Source organism: Dendrobates tinctorius, unplaced genomic scaffold (assembly GCF_039654945.1).
Source record: "Dendrobates tinctorius isolate UK_male_01 unplaced genomic scaffold, ASM3965494v1 ptg000022l, whole genome shotgun sequence".
NCBI classification, from domain to species: Eukaryota; Metazoa; Chordata; class Amphibia; order Anura; family Dendrobatidae; genus Dendrobates; species Dendrobates tinctorius.
Window position 1 is genome coordinate 81,971,121 of NW_027361690.1, and position 26,490 is coordinate 81,997,610.

Here is a 26,490-nt window from a genome sequence, read left to right on the forward strand (position 1 = left end):
TATTATCTATATCTACCTATCTCTATATCTTTCTATCTTACTCTATCTCTATATCTATCTGTTATCTCTATATTTATTATCTATCTTTATCTATCTATCTCTCTCTATCTATTATCTATATCTATCTCTCTATCCATTTATCGATCTCTGTATCTATCTCTCTCTATCTCTATATCTATATCTATCTATCTCTATATCTATCTACCTATCTATCTCTATATCTATCTCTATATCTATATCTGTTTCTCTCTATAACTATCTCTATATATCTCTCTCTATAGCTATCTATATATTAACCCTATATCTATCTATCTATATATTATCTCTATATCTATCTATCTCTATATCTGTCTGTTATCTCTATATCCATATCTATCTCTATATCCATATCTATCTCTATATCTATCTCTATATCTTTCTATCTAACACTATATCTCCATATCTATCTCTATATCTCATTATCTATCTATCTCTATCTCTTTATCTATCTATCGATCTATCCATCTATCTCTATATCTATCTCTATATCTATCTATTATATCTATATCTATCTATCCATCTATCTAGCTATCTCTATCTATCTCTATATCTCTCTCTATATCTATCTATCTTTCTAACTCTATATCTATCTATATCTATCTATCTCTATACATATCTCTATATCTATCTATTATCTCTATATCTATCTCTATATCTATCTTTCTATATCTATCTGTCTCTAAATCTATCTATCTCTATATCTATTATCTCTATATCTATCTATCTCTATATATATATCTCTATATCTATTTTTATTTATAGCCATCTATCTATATATATTTATCTCTATATCTATCTATATATGTCTATATTATTATTATTATTATTATTATTATATCTGTATATCTCTATCTATTATCCATCTCTATCTATATATCTATCTATCTCTATATCTTTCTATCTATCTCTATATCTATCTATCTATCCATTATCTATTTTCTATCTATCTCTATATCTATCTACCTATCGATCTATCTATCTATCTATCTATCTATCTATCTATTTATATCTATCTCTATCTATCTCTATGAATCTTTCTATCTATATCTATCCATTATCTACTTTCTATCCATTATCTACTATCTATCTCTATATCTATCTATTTCTACATCTATCTTTCTATATCTATCTAACTCTATATCTATATATCTATATAGCATTATACCCTATGAGGGGGTGCATTATTCCCTATGAGGGGGGCAGTATTATACCCTATGAGGGGGCAGCATTATACCCTATGAGGAGGCAGCATTATACCCTATGAGGAGGGCAGCATTATACCCTATGAGGGGGGCAGTATTATACCCTATGAGGGGGGCAGTATTATACCCTATGAGGGGGGCAGTATTATACCCTATGAGGGGGGCAGTATTATACCCTATGAGGGGGCAGCATTATTCCCTATGAGGGGGGCAGTATTATACCCTATGAGGGGGGCAGTATTATACCCTATGAGGGGGCAGCATTATACCCTATGAGGGGGTGCATTATTCCCTATGAGGGGGGCAGTATTATACCCTATGAGGGGGGCAGTATTATACCCTATGAGGGGGGCAGTATTATACCCTATGAGGGGGGCAGTATTATACCCTATGAGGGGGTGCATTATTCCCTATGAGGGGGGCAGTATTATACCCTATGAGGGGGGCAGTATTATATTCTATGAGATGGCTGCATTGTATTCTATGAGATGGCTGCATTATACTATGTGAGGGGGCTGCTTTATATTCTATGAGGGGGCTACCCCAACTCCTGCTACATAATTAAGACATGTACAACCTTATATTATACCCGGATATTAGCGTGTTTTACCGCATAATTGGTGGTCTGGTATTTAACTCTATGCAGCTACATAGTGGGCCCCAAGAATGATTTTCTCTGGTGGGCCCAAGGTGTTCCAGTCCGACGCTGGTCCTCACTATATCTGAAACTGAACCTGTCAAAGACTGAACTCCTTGTGTTTCAGCCCTCTACTAATGTACCTATACCCAATATTGCCATTTCTGTGTGTGGTTCCACTATTACTCCCCAGCAACATGCCCGCTGTCTTGGGGTCATACTTGACTCCGAGCTTTCCATTGCCCCCCACATCCGATCACTGGCTCACTCTTGTCATCTGCACCTCAAAAACATTTCATACCCGCGCCCTCCGTTCTGCTGATGACCTGAGGTTAGCATCCTCAATAATCAGAACCTCCCACTCCCGTCTCCAAGACTTTACACGTGCTGCGCCAATTCTTTGGAATGCACTTCCCAGGTCAATACGATTAGTCCCCAATCCCCACAATTTTAAGTGTGCCCTGAAAACGCATTTATTCAGACTGGCCTATCGCCTCAACACAATAACCTAATCTATCCCTGTGTGGCACAGCCAAAAGTTTCACCATAACCAGGTTCCTCGCATCATGTTCCCACATGCTTTATGCATCCATTAGCCCTCTGTGTCTGTACTGTTACACACTTAACATTATGGCTGGTCCATACAATCAGGGCAACTGTTACCACCCACCTTTCATGTCTACCTCTTTCCTCATAGACTGTAAGCTTGCGAGCAGGGCCCTCATTCCTCTTGGTATTTGTTATAATCTATGTGATTATTGTTATGCTATTGCAGAGAAAAGGAGAAACAAAAGCGCAATAGGGTCTTATCTATGTTACAGAGAGAGATTACACTAAGAAATTTGCTCACCTGATTAGGGTAAGAGAAAGCATATAGTCTGGCGGCTGCTGCAGATCCACAGGTCCTCAACGACCAGAAGAAATCACGTATTCAGGGGAATTTGTAGTTATATTCCGCGCTGCCGCAAGAAAGTATTCCAGGAGATCAATGTTAAAGATTCACAGTGGTTTATTCTACGCGTTTTGGGGGTCTCATGCCCCCTTCATCAGGAAATACCACCTGATGAAGGGGGCATGAGACCCCCGAAACGCGTAGAATAAACCACTGTGAATCTTTAACATTGATCTCCTGGAATACTTTCTTGCGGCAGCGCGGAATATAACTACAAATTCCCCTGAATACGTGATTGTTATGCTGTAATGTCTATTGTCTGTACAAATCCCCTCTGAAATGTAAAGTGCTGCGGAATATGTTGGCGCTATAGAAATAAAATTTATAATTATTATTCTCAATTAAGCAGATAAAAGGCCTGGAATTGATTTGAGGTGTGGTGCTTGCATGTGGAAGGTTTTGCTGTTAAGGAAACAACCGGTCAAAGGAGCTCTCCATGCAGGTGAAACAAGCCATCCTTAAGCTGCAAAAACAGAAAAAAACCATCTGAGAAATTGCTACAACATTAGGAGTAGCAAAATCTACAGTTTGGTACATCCTGAGAAAGAAAGAAAGCACTGGTGAACTCATCAATGCAAAAAGACCTGGGCGCCCACGGAAGACAACAGTGGTGGATGATCGCAGAATAATCTCCATGGTGAAGAGAAACCCCTTCACAAAAGCCAACCAAGTGAACAACACTCTCCAGGAGGTAGGCGTATCAATATCCAAATCTACCATAAAGAGAAGACTGCATGAAAGTAAATACAGAGGGTTCACTGCACGGTGCAAGCCACTCATAAGTATCAAGAATAAAAAGGCTAGACTGGACTTTGCTGAAAAACATCTAAAAAAGCCAGCACAGTTCTGGAAGAACATTCTTTGGACAGATCAAACCAAGATCAACCTCTACCAGAATGATGGAAAGAGAAAAGTATGGCGAAGGCGTGGTACAGCTCATGATCCAAAGCATACCACATCATCTGTAAAACACGGCAGAGGCAGTGTGATGGCTTGGGCATGCATGGCTGCCAGTGGCACTGGGTCACTAGTGTTTATTGATGATGTGACACAGGACAGAAGCAGCAGAATGAATTCTGAGGTATTCAGAGCCATACTGTGTGCTCAGATCCAGCCAAATGCGGCCAAACTGATGGGTTGTCGTTTCATACTACAGATGGAAAATGACCCAAAACATAAAGCCACAGCAACCCAGGAGTTTATTAAAGCAAAGAAGTGGAATATTCTTGAATGGCCAAGTCAGTCACCTGATCTCAACCCAATTGAGGATGCAATTCACTTGTTAAAGACTAAACTTCAGACAGAAAGGCCCACAAACAAATAGCAACTGAAAACCACCGCAGTGAAGGCCTGGCAGAGCATCAAAAAAGAGGAAACACAGTGTCTGGTGATGTCCATGAGTTCAAGACTTCAGGCAGTCATTGCCAACAAAGGGTTTAAAACCAAGTACTACAAATGAACATTTTATTTACAACTATTTAATCTGTCCAATTACTTTTGGTCCCTTTAAAAACAGGGTGGCACATGTTAAGGAGCTGAAACTCCTAAACCCTTCATCCAATTTTAATGTGGATACCCTCAAATGAAAGCTGAAAGTCTGAACTTCAACTGCATCTGAATTGTTCTGTTTAAAATTCAATGTGGTAATGTCTAGAACCAAAATTAGAAAAATGTTGTCTCTGTCCAAATATGTATGGACCCATCTGTGTATATATATATATATACACTCACTGGCCACTTTATTAGGTACACCATGCTAGTAAGGGGTTGGACCCCCTTTTGCCTTCAGAACTGCCTCAATTCTTCGTGGCAGAGATTCAACAAGGTGCTGGAAGCATTCCTCAGAGATTTTGGACCATATTGACATGATGGCATCACACAGTTGGCGCAGATTTGTCGGCTGCACATCCCTGATGTGAATCTCCCGTTCCACCACATCCCAAAGATGCTCTATTGGATTGAGATCTGGTGACTGAGGAGGCCATTTGAGTACAGTAAACTCATTGTCATGTTCAAGAAACCAATCTGAGATGATTCGAGCTTTATGACATGGCGCATTATCCTGCTGAAAGTAGCCATCAGATGTTGGGTACATTGTGGTCATAAAGGGATGGACATGGTCAGCAACAATACTCAGGTAGGCTGTGGCGTTGCAACGATGCTCAATTGGTACCAAGGGGCCCAAAGAGTGCCCAGAAAAAATTCCCCACACCATGACACCACCACCACCAGCCTGAACCGTTGATACAAGGCAGGATGGATCCATGCTTTCATGTTGTTTACGCCAAATTCTGACCCTACCATCCGAATGTCGCAGCAGAAATCGAGACTCATCAGACCAGGCAACGTTTTTCCAATCTTCTACTGTCCAATTTCGATGAGCTTGTGCAAATTGTAGCCTCAGTTTCCTGTTCTTAGCTGAGAGGAGTGGTACCCAGTGTGGTCTTCTGCTGCTGTAGCCCATCTGCCTCAAAGTTCGACGCACTGTGCGTTCAGAGATGCTCTTCTGCCTACCTTGGTTGTAACGGGTGGCAATTTGAGTCACTGTTGCCTTTCTATCAGCTCGAACCAGTCTGCCCATTCTCCTCTGACCTCTGGCATCAACATGGCATTTCCGGCCACAGAACTGCCGCTCACTGGATTTTTTTTCTTTTTCGGACCATTCTCTGTAAACCCTAGAGATGGTTGTGCGTGAAAATCCCAGTAGATCAGCAGTTTCTGAAATTCTCAGACCAGCCCTTCTGGCACCAACAATCATGCCACGTTCAAAGGCACTCAAATCACCTTTCTTCCCCATACTGATGCTCGGTTTGAACTGCAGGAGATTGTCTTGACCATGTCTACATGCCTAAATGCACTGAGTTGCCGCCATGTGATTGGCTGATTAGAAATTAAGTCTTAACACACAGTTGGACAGGTGTACCTAATAAAGTGGCCAGTGAGTGTATATATATATATATATATATAAAAATATATATATATATATATATATATACACATACACACACAGCTCAAAAAAATAAAGGGAACAAAAAAACAACAGAATATAACTCCAGGTAAATCATACTTCTGTGAAATCAAACTGTCCACTTAGAAAGCAACACTGATTGACAATCAATTTCACATGCTGTTGTGCAAATGTAATAGACATCAGGTGGAAATTATGGGCAATTATCACGACACCCTCAATAAAGGAGTGGTTCTGCAGGTGGGGACCACAGACCACATCTCAGTAGCAATGATTTCTGGCTGATGTTTTGGTCACTTTTGAATGTTGGTTGTGCTTTCACACTCGTGGTAGAATGAGACGGACTCTACAACCCACACAAGTGGCTCAGGTAGTGCAGCTCATCCAGGATGGCACATCAATGCGAGCTGTGGCAAGAAGGTTTGCTGTGTCTGTCAGCGTAGTGTCCAGAGGCTGGAGGCGCTACCAGGAGACAGACCAGTACACCAGGAGATATGGAGGGGGCCATAGGTGGGCAACAACCCAGCAGCAGGACTGCTACCTCTACCTTTGTGCAAGGAGGTAGAGGAGGAGCACTGCCAGAGCCCTGCAAAATGACCTCCAGCAGGCCACAAATGTGGTCTGCACAAACGGTTAGAAACCGACTTCATGAGGATGGTCTGAGTGCCTGACGTCCATAGATAGAGGTTTTTCAGCTTTGCCCACTGTTGGGCAAAGCATACTGTGCAGGTGCGAAACGCAATATTTCTGAGCAGGCGCGATATGTCACATGGCGATGTGGATCGCTATTCATGTCAGGAGAACAGCGAGCAGAAGCCATGAGGAGGGTTGCAGAGGCTCGAAACTACGCCCATCAGACCGGACTGAGACGATTACCATACAGCTAGGGAGAATGTAGAAAAGGTTTTTGGGAGTATACAAGGGGATTCAGGGGGTTCTATAAGGATTTAGGGTATGGATCTCAGATGCTGAATAACGTGATATTTTTAGCTGATATGTCACAAAACTGGTGACAGTTTCCCTTTAAAACATAAATTAACTGTGGCTTATCACATCTTTGGAAAGCAGAGTTCAAATTCCCGAGCCACATGCAGGCCTGATTACTGCCACACTTGTTCTCAATCAAAAAATCACTTAAATAGGACCAGCCTGACAATGTGATGTAGACCAAAAGATCCTCAAAAGCTAGACATCATGCCACAATCCAAAAAATTCTGGAACAAATGAGTAACAAAGTGAATGAGCTCTATCAATCTGGAAAATGTTATGAAGCTATTTTTAAAGCTTTGTGACTCCAGTGAACCACAGTGAGCACCATTATCCACAAATGGCAAAAACATGGAAAGTGGTGAACTTTCCCAGGAGTGGTGGGCCGATCAAAATTACCCAAGAGAGCAGCGATGACTGATCCAAGAGGTCACAAAAAACCCCACAACAACATACAAAAACCTGCAAGATTCTCTTGCCTCCCTTAAGGTCAGTGTTCATGACTCCATCATAAGGAAGAGACAGGGCAAAAATGTCTAAATGACTAAAACCACTGCTGAGCAATAAAAACATAAAGGCTCATCTCAGTTTTGCCAGAAAACATCTTGATGATCCCAAAGACCTTTGGGAGAATATTCTGGACTGACGAGACAAAAGTTGAACTTTTTGGAAGGTGTATGTCCTATTACATATGGCGTAGAAGTAACACAGCATTTCAGAAAAGGAACATCATACCAACAGTAATATATGGTGGTGTTAGTGTGATGGTCTTGGGCTGTTATGCTCATTGAGGACCTGGAACACGCTGTGGTAAACTGAACCATGAATTCTGCGGTCTTCCAAAAAATCCTAAAGGAGAATGTCAGGTCATCTGTTTGTGACTTTAAGCTGAAGAGCTCTTGGGTTATCCAGCAGCACATTGATCTACAACACACTAGCCAGCCAACCTCTGAATAGCTTAAGAAAAACAAAATGAAGACTTTGGAGTGACCTAGTCAAAGTCCTGACTTTAATCCATTTGAGATGCTGTCGGATGACCTTAAAAATGCAGTTCATGCTCGAAAACCCTCCAAACATACAAAGCCTTGTGTGAAAAAGTGATTTTCCCCTAAACCCCTAAGCCTAATAACTGGTTGGGCCTCCTTTAGCAGCAACACTGCAATCAAGCATTTGTGGTAACTGGCAATGAGTCTTTTACAATGCTCTGGAGGAATTTTTGTCCACTCATCTTTACAGAATTGTTGTAATTCAGCCACATTGGAGAGTTTCCAAGGATGAAACGCCTTTTCAAGGTCCTGCCACAGCATCTCAATCAGACTAAGGTCCAGACTTTGACTAGACCACTCCAAAGTCTTAATTTTGCTTTTCTTAAGCCATGCAGAGGTGGACTTGCAGGTGTGTTTTGGATCATTGTCCTGCTGGATAACCCAAGTGCTCTTCAGGTAGAGGTCACGAACAGAAGGCTGGACCTTCTCCTTCAGGATTTTTAGCTAGACCGCAGAATTCATGATTCCATTTACCACAGCAAGTCTTTAAGGTTGTGAAGCAGCAATACAGCCCCAGAACATTACACTACCACCACCACAGTTTACTGTTGGTATGATACTCATTTTCTGAAATGATGTGATCTTAATTACCTAGTTAATCATTGGTTCCAGAATTTCTTTGGATTGCGGCATGAAATCTAGCTGTAGAGGCTCTTTTTGTCTACTTCACTTTGTCAGGCAGGTCCTAATTAAGCGATTTCTTGATTTAGAATAGGTGCGTCAGTAATCAGGCTTGGGTGTGGCTAGGAAAATTAAATTCGGCTTCCCAAAGATGTTATAAACCATAGTTAATTTATGTTTTAACCCCTTTCCGACATCGGGCATAGCATAATAGTACGCCGATGTCGGACATCCTCCCTTTGATGTGGGATCCAGTGGTGAGCCCACATCTTTCCCGACACATGTCAGCTGCTTTGAACAGCTTGCATGTAATGCTGGGTTCAGATGTGCCAACGAAAGCCTTTAACCCCTTAAAGACCAAGCCAATTTGTAGGTTAATTACCAGGCCTTATGTTATGAATGGGTCACCGAGGAGGATGGCAGGAACAGGCTAAGCCACCAGAAGACCAGAAAGGTTGGTAACTAAGCGGATTGCAGACCCCTAATCCTACCAACACAACTAGCAGAAGCCGTGGAGCGTTCCTACGATGCCCTAGACGCTTCGTCATAGCCGGAGAACTAACTAAGCCTAAAGACAGAAAGGTGAAATCTAAACAGCCCCAGAGCAGATCCCCAAAGGAATAGACAGCCCCCAAACATATATTGTCGTTGAGACAAGATGAGACAGAAACACAGGCAGAGAACAGACTGAGCAAACGGTGGGGCACAAGCTGTCTAGACAGGACAGGACAGAAAAGATACTGTCTGCAATCTCGCACAAAACCCTAAAAAAGTCCAACACTTCTGATATACAAAAAACCTGAGGCCACACGACCTCACCCCCACTAGATCAGCACTCTGGTATAAACTGGAAGCAAAGCAAAAAGATACTAACATAACAGGGGACTGAATAAGCTGTAACATATGAAGCAGGGCCCAGCGCTGCCCCCAGCAGGGAGCACACTGAACCCTAGCAACAAAGCAGAAAGCAAAAAAAAAAAAAGACACAACCAGATTAGATGCAAAGGATTAGCAAAAGAATCACTTAACTGAACCATGCAGATCAGGCAGGGGACAAAGAAACTCCAAATGCACAAGGAGGAAATCACCAGCAACCTCCAAGAGCAGCCAGCTCAATTATATGCTTCCAGCCAGTAATCCAAGGTTCCCAATTATCGTTATCAGGTGGGGAATTTCCATCAACCTGGCCAGCTCCACTACTCTCAGTAACCACTGAGCAAGGGAATTCACAACAGCCTTAATTTTGAAATCTGACCACTGTCACTTTAAGTGGTTATAACTCTGGAACGCTTTAATGGATCCCGGTGATTCGGAGACTGTTTTTTCATGACATACTGTACTTTATGATAGTGGTAAAATATCTTCAAAATTTCTTGTGTTTATTTGTGAAAAAATGCAATTGTTATGCCTCTAAATCAGAGTGTTATGTCACACAAAATAGTTAATAAATAGCATTTCCCACATGTCTACTTTACAGAAGCACAATTTTTGAAACATAATTTTTTTTGTTAAGAAGTTATAAGGGTTAAAAGTTTACCAGCAATTTCTAATTTTTCCATGAAAATTTACATAACCAATTTTTTTAGGGACTACCTCACATTTGAAGTGAGTTTGGGTGGTCCATATAACAGAAAATACCCAAAAGTGACACCATTTTAAAAATTGCACCCCTCAAGGTGCGCAAAACCACACTCAAGAAGTTTATTAACCCTTCAAGTGCTTCACGAGAACTAAAGCAACGTGGAAGGAAAAAATGAACATTTTACTTTTTTCACAAAAAATTTACTTGTAACCAATTTTTTTTATTTTCACAAGGGTATCAGGAGAAAATGGACCACAAAATTTGTTGTGCCATTTCTGCTGAGTACGCAGATACCCCATATATGGGGATAAGCTACTGTTTGCGTGCATGGCAGGGCTCAGAAGTGAGGGAGCACCGTTTGACTTTTTGAATGCAAAATTGGCTGGAATTCATGTCGCATTTGGAGACCCCCTGATGTACCTAAACAGTGGAAACCCCTCAATTATAACTCAAACCCTAATCCCAACCCTAACCGTAATCCCAACCCTAAACACAACCCTAACTTTAGCCCCAACCCTAACCCTAACTATAGCCCCAACCCTAACCCTAACTATAGCCCCAACCCTAACCCTAACTATTGCCCCAACCCTAACCCTAACTATAGCCCCAACCCTAAACCTAACTATAGCCTTTAGCCTATCCCTAGCTTTAGCCTATCCCTAACTTTAGCCTAGCCCTAACCTTAGCCTAGCCCTAACCTTAGCCTAGCCCTAACCTTAGCCTAGCCCTAACCTTAGCCTAGCCCTAACCTTAGCCTAGCCCTAACCTTAGCCTAGCCCTAACCTTAGCCTAGCCCGACTCACTTTAGCCTAGCCCGACTCACTTTAGCCCGACTCACTTTAGCCCGACTCACTTTAGCCCGACTCACTTTAGCCCGACTCACTTTAGCCCGACTCACTTTAGCCCGACTCACTTTAGCCCGACTCACTTTAGCCCTAATGGAAAAATGGAAATAAATACAATTTTTTTATTTTATTTTTTTTACCTAACTTTTTTTTATTTTGATCACTGTGATAGGGTCTACCACATTGATCAAAATGAACCAAAAGGAAAACTTTCTATTGTTGCCGGCCGGCAGATCTCGGTGGGAGCACTGCGCATGCGCCCACCACTTTCTCCTGGAAGAAAATGCCGGTGGCCCGGGGACTGCTGGGACAATGGAGGTAACGAGGGGGGGGTGATCGGGGGACCCTATTTTTCTTTCCTCTGATGTGCGATCACATCAGAGGGGAAAGAAATTAAATGGATAATCGAACTCTTTTTCACGGTTGCCATTATACCGTTAATAACGGCGATTGTAACACCGGGGTCGGTAAAAACAGACCTAAATCATATTCTCTGGCGTCTCAGCTACCCAGGCAGCAGCTGAGACCCTGGAGAAATTCTGACTCTGGAGGGCGCTATACCCTTATTCCTCAGCGCCATTAAAAAGCGGCGCTGTGGCATAAGTACCCTTAGCTTCCACCGTTAACAGGCGTATCGGCGGTCATTAAGGGGTTCAAATGGGTTTTCGTGGAAATGGAGCCAGAGCGGAGGGAGATATCTGTCACACTACCAATCCTACAGATCGCTACAAAAATATAAACCCATGTCAAGTTTTCTTAAATGTGAATTGATCAAATAGTTTGACTAAATCCACTTTCTCTTTTATTATGCTTTGCAACCACAGGCGTGGCTGTAATTACAATGCTCTCCAGTGGGTTCAGTATGAGTATGCCTATATGCACATCCTGGGGGACACATAACTACCCTCGTATAGGAGTCCCCTCACTGCCTCACACTCTTTTGTCGGGTGTTTGCTGGCCAGTTTAGAGGTTAATTCCTCCGATCACCAGCCCAACTAAATGGACCCAGATAAATATACATCCAATGATTGCAAACATGTTTGCTACCAGTAGTTACAAATTTACCACGACAAATAGCCATTAGAATGAATTGTGCACCAGACTGAAAAATAGATCTTCTCTGTGAATACGCTCTATTGGACAATGAGAAGGTTAACAACATAAAATTAAAAACCAAAGCCATCAGCACAAAGGAAAATAAAAGCTTACACAATGCTATTTTCTGCCATGTTCTAGAAACTCACCGGCTGGACATTCACATTATTGGAAAACCAAATTCTTTGGTTCATCATTTACTTCTCAAAACCTCTGATTGAATATATCCACCAATTTGCTTCCATAAAATCCTCCCAGCTGTTCTGTAGAACTATTTCCATATGACTGTCTGATTAACACATCTTCATGAGACCAATGCAGAATAACTCATACTCATTAGCTCTCACTTAAAAGTAAAAGGATCAATATACTTGTGCAGTGAGGATTTGCTGTACTTTATCAATGAACTCACGGTCACAGAAAATAGGTACAGTAACGTATGGGTTTTTCTACCCCAGGCAAACTTTCCACAAGCAGTGTAAAGTACTGAATGCTAACAGTGTCTAATGCACAAACTGTTAGGATTTGGCTCTGCTAACTGGTTCAAGTGGTTGTCACAGGACCACAATTATACAATGTGAATAGTTGTGGTAACTAGTGATGAGCGAGTATACTTGATGCTCGGGTGTCCTTCGAGTATTTTGGCGTGCTTGGAGATTTAGTTTTTATAGATGCAGCTGCATGATGTGCGGCTGCTAGACAGCCTGAATACATATGGGGAATCCCCACATGTATTCAGTCTATCTAGCAACCGCAAATCATGCAGCTGCATCTATAAAAACTAAATCTCCAAGCACGCCAAAATAGTCGGAGGACACCTGAACATGCTCGGGAAAACCCGAGCAATGAGTATACTCGCTCATCACTAGTGGTAGCGTACCTACTAGCTTCTGATCCGCTTCTGTCAATAGAGCATTGAAAATAACAGACGAGAATCTAGATGGTGTAATGGGATAGAGAAATGTTGTTGTTCGTTGTATGTGAATACGTTATTTCATGGTACTGCTACCCTTCTAGTGTATTACCACTGTATACGTAATTGGTACTGCTACATCTTAAATGTATTACCATCAATGTTATATGCTCATTGCTTTGCACAATATAAATATAGGGCAAGTGTAATGCGGGGAATGGCCACTAGATGGGGGCATCCTGGCACACACTAGTTGTAGACAGTAGATAGGTTTAGTGTAGGGTTAACATAATAATGGAGGGGCTGCTGGGAGTTAAGGCTAGGTGAGAAGGGAAGTTAATTCAGACGTGGCCAGGGTACCAAAGTGTCCACATGGGCTATAGGCCCCAGATGGCTCGGCAGCCATGCAACGTTAGGTAGCTGCAGCCAACGTTATCCACGGCCACTGGGCATCATTGCAGTTGGCCAGTACAGGAGAAGAAAAAAGATGTGGCGACTCATAGCCTGGGAGGATGCCTTTAGGGCAGGTGTCGGTTGGAGTGAGGCGCTGAAGGAAGATGGAGCTTCGAAGGGAAAGGTACAGACAGGCCGGATGCTTTTCCAGAGGCAACCAAACCAGGTGGCTGATGATTTTGAGTCTCAGGCGAAACAGGCAGAAGGAATTGTCATCATGGCGAGGTTAAGCCAGGAAGGATCTGGGGAGCAGTCTGAGACGGTCCAGTAGGACGTGTCGCACAGAAGCATCAGCGAAGTAGGGAAAGATGATGAAGCAAGGTAATTCCATTATGTGCCAACAGCGGAAGAACAGGAACATATACCAAGATAGAGTATATATATATATACCAGGATGGGGCTCAGGATAAGGGACATACATACCAGGATGATGGACTATATATATATATATATATATATATATTTTATTCAGGATGAGGGGGAGGGGCCCTGGTCCAAATCCTGCACTGAGACTCATCAGACTCTAGTTACGCCACTGGCTACAAATGCTCTTCTAACATTATAAAAACTGGTAAAATAATTCATTTTGAAAATTGATGTAACTTTAAAAACAATGTTAGCGCTATATAAAAATAAAGATTATTATTATTATTATTAGATCTCCTTTAACGAATAGAGATTCTGTAAAATAGGAAGGAAAATCTCAAAAGTTCTTCCATGGTAAAAGGTGCAGGCATCTGATGGTGGGCTGGTGGACTGGGTGAAACATCAGTTGACTACATGAGACCTCAACATTTCAAAGACTATTGTAATGCCTGTAGAGTTGGAGGACTGTACAATTAATGCTCAATGTTAGTTTGCGTTCCCTAGTATATGCCCTCATATGTATATTTTACTAAAGAATATCTAGATTTACCCATTTCATGATTGGTAGGATTTTCTCTTACTTTGATTAAATAAGCAAGCATTAGCTTTCTCTACCTCTTTGTGTCTTTGGTAACTTTAGAGAAAGCCTAAGCCTCCTACTTTTTGCTTGCACAGACTATAAACTAATGTACATAATCTAAATAAATACAGAAAGTATAATTATCTGAAATTAAAAGCTAGTTTATACAGCTAAGGAATGTGAATCTCCGCTCTGCATTACAATTACGGGCAAAGAAGATGGATACTAGCAAAACATTATAACATTACCTCATCTTGCTCTGCACTAACAAACAAAGTAACCTGAGGAAGAAAACATGTGAGCTACTCCACCTGGCACCTGCCATGAACGCAGAGATCCGCCTCATAAGGTCCACATGGTGTTCCATCCAGGACTCTGTCTGACATAAGCACTGGGGCATCGCGGCCAACCGGGGTACAATACAGCTCACACGGTTTATCTGGGAAAAAACACATAAAGAACAACATTAATAGGACTAACACATTAAAGAGGTTGTCCACGAGCTGGACAGCCCCTTTTAAATAACGTAGCTCTGATTATAAAATAGAAACAATGTATTCTCACTTCTGATACGTTGCCATTCCAACGATGTTGGCACCGTGGCTCACGTGACATTGTTATGTCACGTGATCCCTGTAGCCAATCAGAGGCCTTTATAAGGCTGTTGAGCTACTTCAGTTTGTCCAAGATTCGTCAGAAAGCATGAATCTCGGACAAGCGAAAAAAGCGAGAGTGCAGCAGTCATTAGTTAATGCTAATTGGCTACAGGACTCAAGTGGCATAACAATATCACGTGAGCCCTGTCATCGATAGAAAGAAGCCAAAACTGGAGGCGAGTATGCAGTGTTTTTGTTTTATAGTGGATAGTTTATTTAAAAAGGGGATGTCCAGATAATGGACAAACCCATCAAGATTAAAAGAGTTCAATTATCTGTTACTTAGAAGACTTACCATCGATGATTACAGCTGTAAGGGGGGTTTTCTTTTTGTTGAGGTTGCGGCCATGAGATTGGCACTGATGGTCCCTAAAACTGGAACCTCCCTTGGGGCATGGGGAATTCTCACAAACCATGTGCTCTACACTTGTCCCTTTACAGCTTTGACCACCAAGTCCAGGACTACAAAAAAAGAAAAGAAAAAAAATGAAGGCTCATCAACTCGGACATGCTCCTGTTCCGACCTCTATCGTGTAGGCTGTGTCATTTAACAATACAGACAAAAAAATAAAGAAATATTTCCAATGCTGCATTCATGTTTCCTGGAAGTCTTTCAGCCTGCAGGTTAATAAATCTGTACTTGAATTAGGTCTGGACTAATGCTGTGTCTATCCACATAACAGAGTTACATTTCCGTTCAGTCTCCTGCTAATACAACCAGCTCATTACAATGATTTATGAGACACATTTGCAAACTCTTCTGGAATACTAAACAAGCATTCTGCAGAAATACGGAGAGAAATGTACACGTTACTGTATGAAGGAATGCAAGAGCTAAGCCATCATCAGAAACACATTATGTAAGGAGAGACATATTGGAAGAAATTGTTGTAAAATTGTTGTTACAATTTCAGATCCTTATAAAGGGCAAGCGGTAGAAAATATCGAGTTTAGAGCTCTCCAAGCTGTAATATCTATATACTGTTTTCCATATGTCTGGGTATATCACATGTTGCTTATATAACATGGTCAGAAAGTAATCATTTTCTCAACAGGAATTTGTGATGTAGTTTAGTATTGTTTTTTTTAGCTCTTTAAGGCAGATGATGATGGAACTTTCTTTTTTAATTTTAAAGCACCGCTCCAGCTTTTTTGTTTTGTTAGTGCTGCAGTGGTGCTTCTAATCTAAGGCCCTTGACACTAGTATACTTACCTGGCCGCCAATTCTATTATAGGCACCGCTTCGACCCTGCAGTGGCATCTTGTAACCACAACTTCACTGACCGCTCAATGTAAGTCTATGAGAGCCGGAACTAGGATGTCATAGAGTTACACTGAAAAGTGATCTCCAGCTCACCTAGTAAACACTGGAGTGATCTGGCTGGTCACAACATGCTGAAGACCGACCGGAGCAGCGTTGATAGAAGGTGAAGACGGTCGCTGGTAAGGATTACACTAGAATCAGGGACCTTAGATTAGAAGCACCACATCAGCACTGCACTGAAAAAACTCACTGGAGTGGCGTTTTAAGAACCCTCAAAGTGAATGAATGAATAGCCTTTCCCTCATTAAAAACAACAGCAAAATGGGGGTCAGGATACCCCTTATTCTAGAAATATCTGCCCATCTCAAAGTCCGGATCAAAGACTTTATAGACACTTATTCCCACATGAGAAAAATTGAAAAGTACAAGAAATGTAATTTGAGTTTAGTCTCACTTGCCTTGTAATTTTGTCATTATTCTCTGCCAACTAATAATAATGAGATGTTACTATTTTTCTACTTCAGGCTGTAAAACAAGAAGCAGTGTAGATGCAAGCACACGTGAAAACAGCCATATCTCATTTTTTCATTTTATAGGACTTGATATAACATACAAACGAAACAAATAAAAAAAAAATACTGATGATAGTGGCAATTTATATTCTCAAGTTTGCATTGGGGATAACTTCACAATTGCTGGGTGTCCGTTCCATTCATTCTTAATGGGACCGCCAGGGATAACCAAGCGCTGCGCTAGGTTGGTCTTCGTCACTCCCATAAGAATGAATTGATAGGCAGTGCGAGTGATCTATCACGGCTTCATCCACACAAGGCTCTTCCTGTGGATAGAGAATAACTTCCAAACTTAAGAATACCCCTTTAACCATTTTCTAAATATTATAAAGAGATTATGGGCAGAACATCCCAGAACTATACTTTGTTACTGTATAAAATCAGATTTTTTAACTAAATGTCATGTATATAAATTTGGTTATTTTAATATCCACGCTATTAACTTTATTGTTACCTGTAACACAATTCCAAAAAAATTCAGATACATGTGTTATAAATTTTTGAATTTGTACGATAATGGAAAAGTAAAGAGCATGTACAGATAGTACTTTTATCATAAGAGTAAAAAAAATACTGAGAGTTTTGCACTATCATGACTATTTAGATGTTAAAGGATTTTTTTTTAATATGTATGTAAAGCTCTGTGGAATATGATTGCGTTATATAAGCAAAACATAATAAATAAACGTAAGTGTATAGACATAGAGAGCGAATGTAGAATGAAAATGTACACAATGGACGGGCGTGAACCCCAACGATAAGAATTTTCCATTACATCCAGATGTTACCTTAATTTTTCTAAAGACAAAATATACTGTACATTGGCCCACATTAATCAATGTATTTTCACTTTGTGTGACTTTACTCTAAGTAATGTCTTATTTGTTTCAAATAATGTGACAAAATTTAATAACTACTTGAGCCATTTCCGCCATGCATGTTAGTATCTAAAAGTGAAATGTTTTAGTACTTGGTCAGGATTTAGACACTTATTAAATGTAACATTTCTCAAAATCACGGCAGTGTGACAGATTTACCAAAAATGGCACACATGTTGTCAAAAAATCACTGCAACATGTCAAGATATGCCATGGTGTCATGGGTTGTTCAACTTTAAAAAATATCTTTCAATGTGTTTAAGAGCGAAATATGTACAAAGAAATAATATACTGAAATTAAAGGTATCCAGTCAAAAGGTTTTTACTCCAAAAACCATCACCTGTGTGCTAGGCAATCCCTGCAAGTGTTGCAGCTGTCGAACAGCCACAAGACATGCAGTCGCGGAGACACGAACATACTACTAGAGCACGCTGAAGATGCTTTATTAGCATGCTCAGATAACACCTTACCAGTGCACGCTCACTCATCACTAGTCACCACTACTTAAAGGGAATCTGTCACCTCATTTTTGGCCTATGAGCTGTGGCCACCGCCATGAGGTGCTTATCTACAGCATTCTGTAATGCTGTAGATAAGCCCCCGATGTAACCTGAAAGATAAGAAAAACGAGTAAGATTATGCTCACCCCGGCGTCCGGTCTGGACCGATGGGTGTCGAGGTCTGGTTCGGTGCCTCCCATCTTCTAGCGATGACATCCTCCTCCTTGCTTCTGCCGCAGCTCTGGTGTACTTTATCTGCCCTGTTGAGGGCAGAGTAAATTACTGCAGTGTGCAGGCGACGGACCTCTCTGACCTTTCCCGGTGCCTGCACACTGCAGTACTCTGCTCTGCCTTCAACAGGGCAGATATACTACGCCTGTGCAGGAGCGCGACAGAAACAAGGAGCAAGGAGAAGGACGTCATCGCATGTAGATTGGGGGCGCCGGACCCAGACCGCGACATCCATCGGACCGGACCCCCGGGTGAGTATAATCTTACTTGTTTTTCTTATTTTTCAGGTTCCCTGCACCACCACTTGTGGCTTGATCGTGACAAAAGAGAGAACTTCGTGTGGCAAAATGTGACCAAGGGCAAAAATGCAAACTCGCACGTTTAGGTGAGCTGCACCAAGTGTTTTTCATAGGCTGGAGTCACACTACCGTAGAAAACGACCAAGTGCTATGTCAGAAAACCTCGCATAGCACATGGCCCAGTGTTAATCCATGGGGCAGATCACATCACCGTTTATTTTCTCTGCCGTTTTCAGCGTGTGTGTAAAATCGCAGCGTACAGAGATTGTCACAGAGACTCGCCAATGCAAGACTATGGGTGCAAGAGAAAAAAAGAAAATCAGACAGTACTTGGACCATGTGAGTGCTGTCCGATTTTTACGCAGCGATATCCTTTGAGAAGCTGGGAATTCATGTGCCGCATACAGTAAAATCACCGAGTGACAGGTTAGAATAGATATATACACATAGAATACATAGATACATAGATGTCAGTGACACACACATATACATTAGGTTCGGAAAGTATTCAGACCACTTTAAATTTCACTCTTTGTTTCATTGCAGCCATTTGATAAATTCAAAAAAAGTTCATTTTTTTCTCATTAATGTACACTCTGCACCCCAATTTTAACGGAAAAAAACAAACGTAGAATTTTTTGCAAATTTATTAAAAAAGAAAACCTGAAATATCACATGGTCATAAGTATTCAGACCTTTTGCTCAGACACTCATATTTAAGTCACATGCTGTCCATTTCCTTGTGATCCTCCTTGAGATGGTTCTATGCCTTCATTGGAGTGTGTTTAATTAAACTGATAGGACTTGATTTGTAAAGGCACACACCTGTCTATATAAGACCTCACAGCTCACAGTGCATGTCAGACCAAATGAGAATCATGAGGTCAAAGGAACTGGCCAAGGAGCTCAGATAGAATTGTGGCAAGGCACAAATTTGGCCAAGGTTACAAAATAATTTCTGCTGTACTCATGGTTCCTAAAAGCACAGTGACCTCCATAATCCTTAAATGGAAGAAGTTTGGGACTTCCAGATGTCTTCCTAGACCTGGCTGTCCAGCCAAACTGAGCAATCGTGGGAGGAGAGCCTTGGTGAGAGAGGTAAAGAAGAGTCTCAAGATCACTGTGGCTGAGCTCCACAGAGGCAGTAGGGAGATGGGAGAAAGCTCCACAAATTCAACTATCACTGCAGCCCTCCACCAGTCGGGCCTTTAAGGCAGTGACCGGACAGAAGCCCCTCCTCAGTGCAAGACAGCACGCAGAGTTTGCTAAAAAAAACACATGAAGGACTCCTAGACTATGAGAAATAAGACTCTCTGGTCTGATGAGACAAAGATAGACCTTTTTGGTGATAATTCTAAGCGGTATGTGTGGAGAAAACCAGGCACTGCTCATCACCTGCCCAATACAATCTCAACAGTGAAACATGGTGGTGGCAGCATCATGCTAAGGGAGTGTTTTTCAGCTGCAGGGACAGGACGACTGGTTGCCATTGAAGGAAAGATGAATGCGGCCAAGTAGAGATATCCTGGATGAAAACCTCTTCTAGAGTGCTCTGGATTTCAGACTTGGCCAAAGGTTCACCTTCCAACAAGACAATGACCCTAAACACACAGCTCAATAACAAAGGAGTGGCGCGTGGCTATGTAGCTGAAGAGAGAGGACGCATGTTGGGAGAGCTCCCAGGAATCCTGCCCTTATCCTGCAACTAAGACCTTATTACTGCAATATACCTGGCGGTACTTGGACCCCTGGATATCGGGACCCCCCTGGACTCCCGTGGGAGGATGTGGAGCGGTTCTGGTGAGCTAACTGCTGGGGAGGCCGGGATGGACGGCGGCCATCTTAGACGCGCGCGCTGGCAGTGAGAGTTGCGGCGTCGGCCTTCACAGCTGCAGCGCCACCCGGGCAGTGAACATCCATTCTGAGGACTAGAGGGGACGCGTGGTGAGTGCCCTGAAAGATTGGGCCCTGCGTTTTCTCCCCCCTACTGTTATACTCGCTATACCTGTTGGCGCCATTACTGTGGGAGCTTGTGGACTCTCTTCACTGCTGCTGTCTCTGTGGGTGCTGCGGATCCCCCTCCCCGCCGCAAGAAATCCTGTTGACTCGGCACCGGACGCTGTCCTCAGAAGCTCACGTGGCACCTTTGCGTGGGAATTATTACTGGGCTGCAATCATTTAAAAATAGCCCTGCTGTGTTTATCATCTGACGTGGGAAACCACCGGAGCATATACCTCCAGTTATCTTGCTGTACCATACTGCCACTGATCATGAATCGATCTAAGGGGTCATGAGCAGCAGAAAAGTTGAAAGAATACGCCAGACCCGATCCCTCTGAAAGTGCATGATCTCTTAAAACCAATCCCTCTCAAGCTCAGCGTAAAAATCGTCCATCTGGGGGAGAAGAATCTGAGCAGGAAGAACTGACCGTCAAACAGGCGTCCGAACAGTTGATGCAGGCCATCTCATTGACTAGGACATCCCTGACTGAGAAAATAGAGGACGTATATACTGAGGTGGGACGACTTCGACAGGATATGCAAACCATGAGGGGACGCATTACAGAAGTGGAGACAAGAGTGTCCCAGGTGGAGGACACCATCGCGCCTATGGAGGCCAAGTTAACAAAGCGGCAGGTTCTGTGAACGCCTGGAGGCAGAAAGCGGACGACCTGGAGAATAGAATGCTTCATAACAATATTCGTGTCATTGGTCTACCGGAACGCTCAGAAGGTCAATATCCTGAGCAATTTCTGGAAGGTTGGCTTAAGGCTTCTTTGGGAGATGAATTCTCTCCAATGTTTGCGGCCGAAAGGGCTCACAGGGTCCCTTCAAAACCCCTTCCTCCTGGAACCCCACCTAGACCTTTCCTGGCACGTCTCCTCAACTGTAAAGACAGAGACACTATCCTGCGCCTTGCACTGCAAAAAGGCCCCATCAAGTTCAACAATGCCGTGATCTCGATTTTCCCAGACTTTTCCATGGAACTTCAGAAACAGAGGGCACAATTCATAGATGTAAAGAAGCAGCTCAAAGAGAGAAATGTTATATACTCAATGATCTATCCGGCCCGGCTTCGGGTCGTACATGGGGGCTCCTCTGTGTTTTTTACGGATCCAGCGGAGGCAACTGAGTGGCTTCGGTCTCATATGGGATCCCCTGCAAAGGAATCCTAATATACTTACTACTAACCTAAATTCTTTTATTAATGGTCTAATGGGGGCTCTCCTTGCAGGTACCCAGTTTACCAACTATACCGGACACTGTGACCAGTGATGGTATCCCCCTGCTTGTGTTTTGCTAGGAGCGTGAGACTTTGCTCCACTAATGTTTGGTTCCTGTTTTGTTTTCTTTTTTACAATAGTTTTGATTGTTACTTAGGTAAAAGTCGCAGCCAATGGCAATCTCAATCTCTATGTGGTGCCTCTAAATTCTGCTCGGGTAGTACTGTATGCCATATTCAACGAAGTGGCTATGGGGTCTGAGATGATATGTATGACATGGAACGTGAGAGATATAAAGGCCCCCCGGAAAAAGATCAAGGTTTTCTCGCAGATCAGACATTATCATCCTCACATTGTGGCCTTAGTGGAGTCGCATCTGACCAGAGATACTGCTCGGTGCGTGCAGAAACCTTGGGTACAATGGTCTGTCCATGCATATCACACTAGTTATTCGAGAGGGGTCTCATTGCTGGTACATAGAGACGTTAGATGGGAAGCCAGGGAGACCCGGATGGATCCTGAAGGTCGCTTTGTCTTTGTACATGCATTGATAAATACCAGGGAATATGTAATCCTATGTGTTTATAACCCCCCACCAGCCAATACGTCCATTCTTCAAAAAGCAATGAGCTTTGCCTTAAATCATCCAGACGCCGATGTTATCTGCATGGGAGACTTCAACATGGTCATGAATACCAACCTGGACAAATTGAGATTAGAGGGAGGCACGTCTGGGGGAGTCTCTTCATTGAATGTGACCCAACTGTCATTATTTAAGGAAGGTAGCGGGTGGCTAGATTTATGGAGGATGCGTCACCCTGAATCAAGGGAGTATACCTGCCACTCATCCACTAAGCGATCTCTATTGCGCATAGATTATATATTCGGATCCAGCGGTCTGGCGATGTGGGTAGACAACATAGAACATGGCAGTAGGAGGATTTCAGACCATAGTCCGGTCATTCTTAAACTTAAATATGGGCAACCAAATAATAGGATATTCTGGAAGCTGAATCCTTTTTGGTTAAAGTTAATGGCGACTCCAGATAGAATAATCGATCAGTTGCATTGCTTCATCTCATCCCACCCAGAGCCTCAAGATATCAATTTATTTTGGGATGCCCTTAAGGCATATCTGAGGGGTTGCTAATCTTACACGATTTCTTATATTAAAAGGGTAACCTCAAGGGAGGATGATGAGATGGAGCGGCGATTGAAAGATTCAGAGGCTGCATACATATCTAACCAAACTAGCGGTAACAGTACTGAGTGGTTGGCTGCTCAGAGGTTATATGCTCAGCATAAGGACCCTAAGTCCAAGCGTAAACTACTCTTTACTCGCCAGTCGTATTTTGAGCTAGGAAACCAGGCAAGCAAACTCTTAGCCTATTTGGTGCGCCAACATAACACCTCAAATACAATACTACAGATTCGTAAGCCGGATGATTCATTGGTATCTTCAACTTTAGAAATACTTGGCTGTTTTTATGATTATTACAGGTCATTATATGAATCTAAAAGTGACTGTGACAGCTTGGGGTGTTTTGACTGTCAGATGTGACATTCCCTACATTAGATCCTGAACAACAGGCCCTTATGGACGCTGAATTTACTGCGGAGGAGATAGAAAATGCCATAATAGACATGGCCTCCGGGAAGGCCCCAGGGCCAGATGGATTCCCTATTGAATTGTACAGAAAATATAGGGATATATTAACGCCACTTTTGGTTAATGTATTTCAGGGAATTTGGGAAGGGAAATCTATGCCTGAATCCTTTTACGAAGCTAATATCATATTGCTTAGGAAGGAGGGGAAGGACCCTTTGGAATGTGGATCCTACCGCCCTATCTCGTTAGTAAATGTGGACTATAAAATTTTTACTAAGATTCTAGCTCTGAAATAGCACAGAAAGAGGACTTAAAAATCCTCCAATAATAAAAAACAGCAAAAGAGCTAAATGGTTTACCCGTACAGGCCTCCAGACAAATGCACTATCAGGATGCAGTGGACCCATATAGTTAAGATGGTAACACAGGTGCAAGAATACCGATGAAACAACCGCTCACAGCCTACCAATACATGGAGGGGCGGTCAGCTAATAGTCCACATTTTTTAATGTGTTTTTTGCACTTTTTATTCAGGGTGCAGTTGGGCCCATTTGGTCTAGTAAACTGCGGTGTCTGTTCACATGGCATGCATTTTGATAGCGTTGGGCAGCCCGCCTGAGCTAATAGAAGGGTGTCACTACTAGGCTGGCCTGGATGCTGTGCATTGCCATAGTGTGAGCAGCGCCGCATACAAGTTTTTTATTGTGCATTAACATACCAGGCAACCGCCCCCTCCATGTATTGGTAGGCTGTGAGCAGTTGTTTCATCGGTATTCTTGCACCTGTGTTACCATCTTAACTATATGGGGCCACTGCATCCTGATAGTGCATTTGTCTGGAGGCCTGCACGGGTAAACCATTTTGCTCTTTTGCTGTTTTCGAAGATTCTAGCTACCAGACTGAATTCGATTATATTGAGCCTTATACATTCTGATCAAACAGGTTTAATGCCTGGTAAGAGCACTTCCATTAACATCAGATGGGTCCAGTCAATAGCCCAATATAGCTCTCTAATGCAGGATAACAAGTGGGCACTGGCATCGCTAGATGCTGCCAAAGCTATTGACTCTCTTGAATGGCCTTTCCTCTCTGCGTGCTTACAAAGATATGGCTTTGGGGATAAATTTATAAAATGGATCAAAATACTATATATGAAGCCCAAAGCCCGTATTATAGTGAACAACTCCGTGTCTGAGTCTTTTCCATTGCATAGGGGGACTCGTCAATGGTGCCCCCTCTCCCCGGCCCTATTTGCCCTTGCGATTGAGGCATTGGCAATACGTATTAGATCTTCCCCTGGTATTAAAGGTATAAATATAGCGGGTCGGGTAGATACCATTGGTCTATATGCTGACTATATGGTGATATTCATGGATGAAGTGGAGGAGACTCTACCACAAGTAATTTCCATTATAGATAGATTCAGTAAATACTCAGGTCTATATATAAATTGGGAGAAGTCCGCTCTGCTACCCCTTTCTCACGCCCCAATGCCCCAGTTTGAAGCTCTCTCCTCGCTGCCTATTGTATCTAGTTTTAAATATTTGGGTATATATATATCTCAAAATAGTACGCTTGACTCAACTCAATATTCACCCATTGCTGGAACTAGTTAAAATGAAATTCACAACTTGGAGCAAACTCCCGCTGTCTGTGGCCAGACGTATAAACCTACTGTAATTAAAATGATATTACTCCCCAGGTTTAGCTACTCCCTTCAGCATAGTGCCGTAATAGTACCCAAGTCCTTCTTTGTAAATCTCAATTCCCAGATCATATCTTTCATCCGGAGGAAACCTAGGCCCAAACTTAAATTGACCACCCTGCAGAGACCAAAGAAGGGAGGTGGGGCGGCGTTACCAGATTTTTTCTTATACTATTTGGCTGGGCAAGCTAAAGCTTTAAATAAATGGATGCAGGGTAGTTGCCTCCCCGATTCGGAAAGCCATCAACTCCATGCTGCGCAAACTGACTGCCCACTAGGTTTCCTTGAGTTGGAGAGGACTAATGTCCCTCGTCTACTACCCTTGCTCCGACTGGTGCGATTAGTATGGAGACAGATTAAGAAAGCAATTGGGTTTAAAGATTTTATAGCTGAGATGCCCCTATGGAATAATGACTATTTCCCAGAACTACTGAACCACCCATCCACTGTTTTTTGGATGCAACATAATGTTTCTTCGATGGGAGACTTGTATGACCAGGGGACCTTGGTGTCTTTTGAGCAATTACAGGTTGCACATGATATTCCGAGATCCCAGTTTTTCCGTTATTTACAGCTGAGATCGGCTCTTCAACCACACATGAGATGTGGGGGTGTGGACCGTACTATTTAATCTCTGCCTCTGATAGGAATCCTTAATTCACAGGGTCCCCAGGGTCTCATCTCCTCTTTATACACGTACATGCTGTCGGTGGGAACGGAATCTGCTATAAGCTCTATTAAAACGAAATGGGACAGACTCATCCCTCATGCTCAGGGAGAGGAGTGGGAGGAGATCCTGGAATCTCCGATCGGAGTATCACCATCTATTAATAATAGAATGATACAGCTGTATATAATTAATCACTCATACTTAACTCCGACACGACTTTTCAGGATGGGTCGACTTCAATCATCAGAATGTCTGTGATGTCATTCACCAGATGCGGATTTTGTTCATATGATCTGGCAATGTCCCATTATTTTACAGTACTGGAAAGAGGTGACCCTGCTTTTGTCATCCGTGATGCAGGCCCCGGTTCCTCTTGTACCACTGGTCTGCTTGTTTGGGGTATGGGATGAGGAGAATTGGGGTCATTATGACGGGATTTTTCTGCGTGAAACGCTATTTATGGCACGGAAGGTGTTGGCACTACGGTGGATGGGGGGTTCATGTCCCTCCCTTAGAATGTGGATTGACTTGGTGAACTCGATTGTTCCATACGAACGTACGCTTTATCAAAATAGGGGATGCCCGGACAAATTTG

The 26,490-nt window shown here is 42.5% G+C and overlaps 1 protein-coding gene across 3 annotated transcripts in view; it reads right to left on the minus strand.

Annotated features, from left to right (window-relative positions):
• The window catches only part of ADAMTS17 (ADAM metallopeptidase with thrombospondin type 1 motif 17), a 428,881-nt gene that overhangs the window by 152,598 nt on the left and 249,793 nt on the right, over positions 1-26,490 (minus strand). For all 3 annotated transcript variants that reach the window (XM_073568808.1, XM_073568807.1, XM_073568809.1), the window contains exons 13-14: positions 15,238-15,404; positions 14,598-14,725 (exon numbers count right to left, since the gene is read on the minus strand). In XM_073568808.1, the coding sequence (XP_073424909.1) occupies positions 14,598-14,725; positions 15,238-15,404 (295 nt within the window). The remainder of the gene's footprint in view (positions 1-14,597; positions 14,726-15,237; positions 15,405-26,490) is intronic.